The sequence below is a fragment of the Cryptomeria japonica genome, chromosome 11, assembly GCF_030272615.1.
Source record: "Cryptomeria japonica chromosome 11, Sugi_1.0, whole genome shotgun sequence".
NCBI classification, from domain to species: domain Eukaryota; kingdom Viridiplantae; phylum Streptophyta; class Pinopsida; order Cupressales; family Cupressaceae; genus Cryptomeria; species Cryptomeria japonica.
In genome coordinates, this window is record NC_081415.1 from 45,264,207 (window position 1) to 45,274,818 (window position 10,612).

General features: G+C 34.8%; 1 protein-coding gene across 1 annotated transcript; it reads left to right on the forward strand.

Annotated features, from left to right (window-relative positions):
• The first annotated feature begins 457 nt into the window (after positions 1-457).
• Positions 458-6,580, forward strand: LOC131076786 (3-epi-6-deoxocathasterone 23-monooxygenase CYP90D1). The gene is made up of 10 exons (XM_058014104.2): positions 458-900; positions 2,968-3,292; positions 3,385-3,534; positions 3,654-3,911; positions 4,000-4,089; positions 4,371-4,449; positions 4,604-4,710; positions 5,543-5,664; positions 5,976-6,128; positions 6,236-6,580. The coding sequence occupies exons 1-9, from the start codon at positions 644-646 to the stop codon at positions 6,070-6,072; spliced, it is 1,485 nt and encodes a 494-aa protein (XP_057870087.2). The 5' UTR covers positions 458-643; the 3' UTR covers positions 6,073-6,128; positions 6,236-6,580.
• The last annotated feature ends 4,032 nt before the right edge of the window (positions 6,581-10,612 follow it).

Here is a 10,612-nt window from a genome sequence, read left to right on the forward strand (position 1 = left end):
TTGAACAAACAAAAAAGTAGATTTTACACACTCCAATTTCAAGTCAGTAGATAAAGCGACCACCAATGATAGGTGGAGGAATATCCCAATCATCTGATTTATCCCATACATCAACAAGTCCGAAATGACATAAGAAGGACTACCCCTTATCAGCATTCATCTCATACTCCTCTTTATCTTACATAAAAGTACCATAAATGACCATAAATGATCAAATTTTATCAATCTCCATAAATGTATGAGGGGTACTATAGACTGCAGAAGCCTATAATCTTTGTAAATGCACAGTCAGCCAGATAATCTCGAAGTCTTATCAAGGCTAACCTAATGATAACCAACCAAAAAAATGTGTTGGCAGACATCTATTATATCATAGGTTGGATAATACTAGATTACATTCAGATTGCTTTGTAAGGTAGAAGCACATTGGCTGTAGCCTAGCTCACAATCTGAACAAAACAATTGGCTCGACAAACCCAGCAAGATTTTTGGTTGAGCATATAGTCACAATGAGACAAGACTCACAAAGGGTGACAGACAGCTTGAACTTATATAAGCAAACAGCTGCTATACCCAATGCCAAATAACAAATTACTCTGTTTATGCAAGTCATTTGAACTTGTTATGTAGAAAAATAACAAGAATGACCATGGAGTTCTTAGGGAGACTCTGGAGCTCTTGTTGTTGTGATGGTGTTCAAGCATGGATGATATTGATCAGGGTTGGGATTATTTCAGGGATATTATTTTTGGTGTGGAATAAGGTTAGAGAGCACAGGGGCAAGAGGTCTGGTCTTCCTCTTGGCACCTTGGGATGGCCCTTCATTGGAGAAACTTTGGAATTCATATCATGTGGCTATTCCACAAGGCCAGAGAGCTTCATGGACAAAAGAAGGCTACTGTAAGTTCATGACACTTCTTATCTTTATGCTGTCTTTCTTATCTGGATTTTGTATTGTAAATCAATAGAATATAGATTCTGTGTGGTCTTATTGAATCCAATGCTGCATGACCTTTGAATTCTGTAAGTGGGTGTGCATAATCTATTCAGTTCTGTGGTCACTTTGTCTTGTAACATGGAATTTAGCTTTCTTGTGGCCCGATTCATGTGCAGAAACATCATTATCTAATTGTCATTGAGGATAACACTCCATTATGTTACACAGGGAGCTCAATTTGTAGTCCTAACAAGGCAGGATCAGATTCTCTAGTTTGCCATCATGATGGTAGCTCGTGTATTAGAGCTCACTTGGACAAGATTGAGTCAGAAGGTGATTCATGAATAGCTGGAATTTGAAGCATATAATGTTTGTGACTGTTTTTCTTTAGTTTCTCCATTTGGGCATGTCCAAAATTTTTGGTTGGAGGATAAATTGATGAAGTTACCACTTTTAAATATAAATGAAGTTGCAACTGCCACAGGAGAAACAGTGGTACAGTATCAATTGCACTATTGCTAAAGACTAAGCACTCCTGTGCTGTAAGCTCAACTATTTTCCTTCCTTGGGTGCTTCTCATCTCTTTCTATTTTGCACTGAAGCTTTTGGAAAAGATTCAGACTTTTCTGTGTGGTACAATGAATTGAATGTCGGTGTTGACCAGGCATTACATTTTCCATGCTCCAAATTCCAATGTATGTTAGGTAATTACATTGACAAGGGCTTCAAAGAAACTTGGTCCACACTGGGCCTCTCAACCTATCCATATCTGTCAACTTTATTTGACCTCCTAGGTAGCCTTGAGTTTTGTGCCTCTCAACGTTTTCAACATAGTCCCATTAAGGTAATATCCTAGGAAAAGAGAGCTCTTAAATTTTCTGAGCAGCTATTGTGAGTAAAATTTATGAAATATAATATTTTATTCCTTGGGATGCAATTTTCTGGGGTTTTGTTTTACAAAAGTGATACAGATAATTCTAATGTGGCAACAAAGCTTCTCCATTATTTCAATGTTAGTTGAACTGGATACTGTAAAACTTCCAATTTCTTTCCACCACATCCCATCATTTTTTTCTTTTAAAAAGGTAACTGCTCTTCCTTTTTCCTATAGATAAACATGCTTAGCTAAATGTTTATAATTCTGACAGAAATAAGATATTTTTACCTGGAGGCTACAAGAACATATTCTATAGTACAAGGCATGTTTAACATTGGCTCCCCTAATGATCCAAATTGTTTAATATCTAATCTTTGGAAAGTAGTCTTGGAGTTCCCATATATTAACTTTAAAACTCATCCAGATCATTGAAAAAAAGATTATGATATCTCCTGACAGTCTTAAAAGCTGCACAGAATCATTCAAATGAAATAATGTTTAGTTTAATATATTTTATTTCTCTAATATTCTCCACTTTAGTTCTACTGTATCAATCTAGCCAATTTGATTCAGAAATGAGTTTCATATCATACAATAGCCTGCCATTACTGTAAGTTTAAATCTGTATTGGCAATAAGCAGCCAAAGGTGACTGTCAAATCCGACTAAAATCTGATTTTCTTGAGGCCTTAAAACACTGTGTTTCATGATCCCTTAAATAATATTACATTTCTGTCAGCCCTTCTGTCAGGATGATCAAAGTTTCTCACGTTGCTACAGTCTACTCACTAAGCCCATCATTCAAGTTAATGGAAAAAGCCAACAATACAAACACACAATTGCACGCATGGTTGTGGAATTTCGTGTAGCCATGTCAGTTTGTGCTGCACGTGTGCATCAAGGAATATAGATTTCTGTGATCAGAAGTTTATGTCAGCAAAATACAAGCTTTCTGTCATTGTAAACGTCTGCCATGTCTGAGGAAAAGTTGGCTAGAATAGCTGTCATTTGGGGTGTTCATTTTGTTTGTTTGCTTGTGACCAACAATGGATTTGTGTAACCTGAGTTATAATAGATGAAGTTTTCATAAGGTTCGACATGAGAGATTCTTATGCTGTTTTATTATAGACCTGATTTATAATTTATGACATCAGATATGGAAAGGTATTCAAATCACACCTTCTTGGGAGCCCCACAATTATATCAACTGATCCAGAAGTGAGCAAGGTGGTCTTGCAAAATGATGGCAGAATATTTATTCCTTCTTATCCAAAGTCACTAAATGAACTCATGGGGAAGTCTTCAATACTTCAGCTGAATGGAACCATGCAGAAAAAGTTGCATGGCCTCATAGGTAGTTTCCTCAAGTCTCCACGGTTAAAAGAACAGATAACTGTGGACATAGAGAAGTATGTCCTGGAGTCCATGAGCGATTGGCAGGATGGTCAAATGATTTACATTCAAGATGAAACAAAAAAGGTAAGCAAGAATACTGATAAGTGTATATTCACAGTTTCATATTGCGTGTGAAAAAAATAGTTTTTCTTACAATTACATTATTTGATGAACAGATAGCCTTTCAGGTGTTATTGAGAGCACTAATGAGTCTTAACCCTGGTGATGAACTGGACTATCTAAAACAAGAATTCAAAAAGTTCATTTCAGGTTTAATTTCAATTCCAGTGAAATTCCCAGGAACAAGGCTTTACAAGTCCTTGCAGGTTAGATTTTCTAGATTAAGTAATGTAAATGGGCAACAATAATCAAGAGATAATATGCATTGAGTGTTTTTGATAATTATGACTCTGTTACCAATTATGATAATTAAACCATGTTTCAGGCAAAAGCAAACATGGTGAAGATGGTGCACAGAATTATAGAAGACAGAAAAGCAAACTATGACACCAAGAAAAGACATGAAGATGTTCTGGATGTACTACTACACGAAACAAAGGGTGCAGCAAGCCAGTTCAGTATAGACCTAATCTCTGATAACATGATAGATCTAATGATTCCAGGAGAAGACTCTGTACCAATGCTAATGACACTGGCAGTTAGATACCTTTCTGGATGCCCACTGGCACTACAACAGATACGGGTATTAATCAATAATTTGTTTTATCATGAGAATAATTTCTAATAGTTTGTACTGACATCAGGCCGTTTATCTACTCAATCTGTCTCAGGAAGAAAACATGATGCTCAAGAAGTCTAAGGAAGAGAATAAAGAGCTAGTGACTTGGAGTGATTACATGTCATTATCATTTACACAGAATGTAAGCATTTTTGTGGTTAAGATTGATAATTTCAATGTTTTGTTTCTGGATTCTGTTGTGTAAGATTTTGTTTGCATCAACATTTTGGATCACAGATTGTGTAAGATTTTGTTTGCATCAACATTTTGGATCACAATCTATGAACCATTGTTAGAAAATATAGAAATGTAAATATTGAGAAATAAAGGAATAAATCTCTATCAGTCTGCTCAATGTAATTGGTTAAAAATTCTTTCTTTCTCTGAAATTTATCCTTTTTTTCCTTCCTGCATAATGAACAGGTCATAACAGAGACTTTAAGGTTGGGCAATATCATAACTGGTGTATTGCGCAAAGCATTAGAGGATGTTGAGATCAAAGGTAATATCTATTGCGTTCTTTTTTCTTCAATAAATTAGATGTATGACTGTAAAGGAATCAAGCAACCAGTACGCCTACAGAGTTTAAGACCAAAAACTAGATTCTAACATTTACTGAAAGAATGGGTTTTGCTAATTTTAATGCCTTCTTTCAGGGTACTTGATTCCCAAGGGATGGAGTGTGCTCACATACTTCAGATCCATTCACCTGGATGAAGAGTTCTATGAAAGTCCCTACAAATTCGACCCCTGGAGATGGCAAGTAAGATGAATTCTTCAGACAACTTTTTCTAAGATCATAGATACAGGTCCATGATCGAATAACAATAATTTGCACACCAATATGGACAAGATGGATTTTACAGTCTTAACACACTTTTCCTCGCCCTGATATCAGTGAATTCTATAAGGCTTTTCTGTTTCTTGAACTGTGAAGTCTAATAGATAAACAACTTCACATTTCAATGCTTTAAAATGGGTCTTACATAATGATTGCCCAGGGAGTCATGGAAGTTAATTGAGCCCGATGTATTGTAATTTGTATCAAACTTAAGTTCCTACATACGATTCATGTTTTATATGTGGTTTATAATCTAGATGCCCTCAGCCACCATTTCACATCGGATCACTTGCTACAGTTTCCTTCTGCAGACTATGTTCCACCAAGTTTCGGAGACGTGGGAATGGGACACATTGGATGGAACTTTTTGAGGTCATTTTTGGGGAGAACAGGGATGATAAAAGGGATGGCTATATAAAAATATATACATTATTAAATCATTCATTATATTGTTATATACATCATACAATCTTTAAAGCACAACAATCTTCATGTTATATATATATACTTTCATTGAATTTCCAATAAATTGTTCAAATATAGTACAAATGTTTTCCTCAATTCGAAGTACATACAAGTGCAAAAACTTTTGAGATCTATGAATTTATGTAGATTTCCAAGCTCTGTTTCGGTATTTATTTGTTTTATAACAATTGTCATTCCATGGGTGTTGATAATAAGGTGCTGTGTCATTTCAATGGAGATATGAATATAACTGTATATGTTTTCTGCCCCTGTTGTTTTCATTGATTAGGAAAAGGACCCATCAGGGAGTAGTTTTACTGCATTTGGAGGAGGCCACAGACTTTGCCCAGGCGTCGAAATTGCAAGACTTGAAGTATCTATGTTCTTGCATCTGCTGGTGACCCAATACATGTGTGTATATGTTTGTTTTTGTGTGTATATGACTTGGATGCAGATCAATATACACACATATATGTATGTTAAATCTTTGAGTATCACGAAAACAATTAGGACTTCACAATTAAGCCAACTGATCTTTTTATGAAGCAATACTGCATTGCTCACTTGGGTGCACAGGAATATACATATATATTTGTTGTGGTGCAGCCCTTTTATGAATTGTTTTCATTGTAAAGCAATTCTGCATTATCATTTTCCCGGTAAACTAATCCCCACCATCATATTTTATTTAACATGATACAGAATTTTTTTCTTTTGGGCAGTTGGGAAGCAGAGGAGGATTCCATTGTGAGTTTTCCAACAGTTTACATGAAGAAAAGAATGCCAATCAAGATCAGAAAAATCACATCCCACTATTAACTACTCTATTTAAAATCTTATGCCAAACATGACAATCTTTTGGTGTATAAACTAAGGTGGCCATTATCCCCTCACTTCCTTAATTTCTTCAATGTTTTCTTTATTGTTCAAGTGCATATCCTTATCATGACACTAATTTAATTATTCTACTCTTTTTGGGCAGGTAGAGGATATAAGAAATTAAATTATGTTGAAGTTCACAACCGCTAAAGTAGGTCATTAGAATGCTATAATAGACAATGATAGAGTAAGAAGGCTGAATACTTAAGTGTAATCTTTGATTAAATTTGAAAATTGTTAATAGATGTTTTTTTGAAGCTTAAAGAGGCTTTGGATAATTCAAAGTAAGTGGAGTTGGCTTGGGTCGTGGGTTTGCTTTCCATTGGTCTTAGGTTCGACTCCAAGGCTTGGATTTACTTGATGCACATGACTTACAAGTGGACACGTGTTGTAATTGGAGTTTGAAATTTTTAAGTACATTTATTATATATATACGTTTTTAATTTCATATTGTTTTTTGAAAATTAAGTGACATTATATGTTAATAAGGTTCTATTCATTTTGTCAAGATGATATATAGAGATAAATTTTCAATTTATGAATCTCACATACAAATATTCAATCTCATAAGTTTTAAAATCAATTGATATCATATATTAATAAGGTTTCCATTTTATTTTTTGCAAGATGATATATGCAAATAAATTTTAAAGTGGTATTTTATAATATTTTTTTCTATGTTATAGAGGTCTTCTATAATGTAAGTTTAAAATTGTAATGGTGAAGAATATAGTAGTTGACATTCTTTATGTTAAGATTGTATAAATTCAGGTGGCCATCATCCCCTCACTTTCTCAATCTCCTCAATATTTTTTCTGTTGTTTAAGTGCATATTCTTATTATGATACTAATTTAGTTATTCTACTTGTATGACTAGGAAATTTAAGCATTGTGATTCAGTAATAAGCTTAAAGTCTAAGAAACACAATAAATCCCTATTAATAACAATGGAAAATTGAAATGAAAGCAAACTAAATCAAAACAATTACACCTTAACTAAGCAAACATTCCTTTTGGCCTCTATTTCTCTTCTCACTTTCTAAGCTTATGGTATTGTTGCTCGAAATTATCTTAAGCACTATTTGGACATGTAGGCTCAAGGTTGATTTTATATATTTTTCTAATATCAATTAGCGGTGTTGATTTGAGGAGAAGATTTGATGATCGATGGTTGAGATTTAATTGAAAGGTAAATGATTGCATGATGGAAATTGAATGATTAGTTAAGTGGTTTGGTTGATTGGTTGAGTGAGTTAAGTGGTTTGACTGATTGGTTAAGTGAATTAATAAATATGTTAAGATAATTGATTGATTAGTAAAATGGATTGATTGATTTGCAAAACTCAAAGTGAGTGTCACTTAAGAGGTGGATTCAATTAGTACTTAAATAATTAAAATTATTTAAACATGTGCATAAGAAGAATTAAATAAATAAAATGATGATTTTATTTATTTTTAGGAGAAACCTAGAAAAGTAAATAATGAAATAAATTGAAGAATTATTCAATTATAGAAGAATTAGTTATTTAATTAAATAATAAAAAATACTTAATTAATGACAGAAGACATTAGAATAATTAAATAATTATAAATATTTAATTAATAATGAAGGCAAGAAAATTTAGATCATCAAATTTAAAATAAAATAATATAGTTATTCTAATTAAATAATTAAAATTATTTAATTAATTAGGAAGAACATTAGTAAAATGTCATTCGCAAGCATTACAACAACTTTAGGTGTCTAAATTTTGCTCATGTTTGAAACAATGTGATATGAGCATTGTTCCAAAGAAAAATCATGGAAAATTTAGGTCCACTCACGTCCCAACATACATTAGGAACAACAAACTGATATGGTGCCCCCTCAGCAAATTAGGCATTTTTTTAAAAAATTGAGTCAATTTATCAATAATGTTTTTTCGAGTCCATATGTATGTTCGTAGGTGGCTTTTATGAGGCAATACATTTAAAATCCATCGCAACCAGTACAACGGGTGCAAAGGAGAATCCTACTTAGGTCAAATTTGGCCTATAAATACCCCCCTAGAAGCCCTAAAATCCTCATTTGTGCTTTTCAACTTTCAAAAATTTGGAGGAGAAGAGGAAGCCCTAAGTGCACAATAGTAGAGCCATGGCAGCAATTCTAGAGTGTGATCATCGAGCTTGGCATGTGTGAACCTATAAACAACCTAGAAATGTGGGTCCCTTAATATGTACTCCTTTTTTCTGTCATTTTTTGCTAGATTTAGGGCCCTGAAATGAGGGCATCAGTTGCAATGCAAGATTCTACACTGCAACTACAGTGGAATAGATGCAATTATGAGTTTAGCACCACGATTATGGAAATTTTTAGAGACACAATCATTTTTAAGTGACACAATTCTTTGTTATTGCACCATAAATATTTATCTTCATGCATTTAATTTAACCGTGTAACACATTTGATTATTTCAACACGTGTGATTAATTTGGTGATGCAATTGGATATTTTCATGCATATGTGTTATTTGGAATTGCAATTGTTAATTTTGATTGTGTATAAAATGTTGCACCACACTTTTTAATTTAATCACCACAATTGTTTGGTAAATTAGTAAAATGATCTTGTTTGTAGAATGAATCGTCCAACTAGGTCAATTAGTTTTAGGGGTATGTTATTAATGATCGTGTGCCTTGGTTTCATGTAGGTCGAGTTGCATCTACTATATATTCGAGAGTTTTGGCCAAACTATTGATCGTTGTGACATCACTAACACTTGAGGAGTGAGACACTTTGCATGCATTGGGTTTATATCATATCACTTTTATGTCAAAGTTTAGGGCAAATAAAGGTCTTTTTACAACATTAGTGAAGCAATTGTACTCTCAGACCTATTCATTTCACTTGCCAACTAGAGAGGATTCTGTATACATGTGGATTTTTGGCACATCCTACATATCCCCATTCATCGATAGAGGGTCAGATACGAGCTTGCTAGGATTTGTCACGCTGGTTAGGTGTTTTGAGACCAATGATCTAGGCATAGAGGATTACAAGATTCGCTAGGACACATTGGTTGACCACTATGAGATTTTGATTGTTGTAGTGTGTTTAGTAGTAGCAAGTCTTCTTGTGCTAGATAGTTGTGGCCATGGAGTTTCAGTTGGCTTGGGTGAGGCTCTAGAGGGAATGATGACTTGGGCCATAGTATATGCTTGGATAACTTGTGTCGCACTATGTTGTATTATCAATTACATGATGTTGCATACCAAGAGGGATGGTCCATTGGTTGTAGGGTCACTTTTCTATAGGTTTGGTCCTAGGAGCATATTGCAATGTGTCATTTGATTGCAGAAAGGAATTTAGGAGATGACTTGCCTTGTGTATGCAGGTATAGAGGATAACTTACAAATCCCTGTTTCAATCATGTTATATATTAAAGGCATGTTTTGGACACTCTTATGGTTTTTTGTTAGAGACCATATCAACAAATGAGGCCATGGGATGACAATGGGAGCCATCTCCCCTATTTTCACCTGACGTGATACTTGATTGGCCAAATAGCATAGAGCCAACATGTCATTAATAGGCATCTTTCAGAGCATGTTGATGCAAAGGTCTTCAGCAGTAGTGTGGAAAACCCCACACACTCTCTCACCTTTCACTCTCACAATCTCAAGCCTATGAAGGCCTCAACTCATACCAAAACACAAACTTGAACTTTATCCCTCACAAGGGTTGGCAAACACCTTCACTATGCCCTTAGGGTCTCATAAGACCTTCCACAACCTTCTTATCATTGATGGCAACAAGGTTCCATGGGTTCAACCAGCAATAGGCTTCACCTACTGGCAATAGACTTCACCTACCGACACCGGCAATACAATAAGGCTCATTCACACCAACATCCAATTTACATCAGTAGAAGATTATACTGGTAAATTATAATTGTAGTTTCAAATACCCTTTTGGAACTTCTCTCAGACTCCAAAGAACCAGATCTCCAACTTGCTCCAACACACCTAGAGACCTATTTGGGTCATAGACCTAGTTGATTAGATTAGGCCTGGGTTACAAAGGGCGTGTATGGGAATGGGACCATAAGGAAGATCCAATTATTTAGAGGGATTGTCTAATGTCTGAATGTACCAATTCAACCATCTAACTCCTTCTAATGTCTGGCATCATGCAATCCATCAATTCTTGCCTGTACTAGTCTAAACCCTTACAAAGTTTAGGCTAGGGCTTGGTGGTAAAAATACCAATCCAACTCCCTTGATCTCGCCCCTTTGGAATATCATAATACACTCCCCTAACTCACATCCTACAAAAGTTTGTTGAGAGCCAATGAATAGATTGCAAGTTAGGGCCTCATCTTTGCGACACCCTAGGGAAATTAAGGGTTTTCGGACCTGTAGAAGCAAATTGTCAATATCTCCTTCCAAACACCACTTCAAGGGGTCACACTAGATTCATATGAAATATTATTCATTGTTC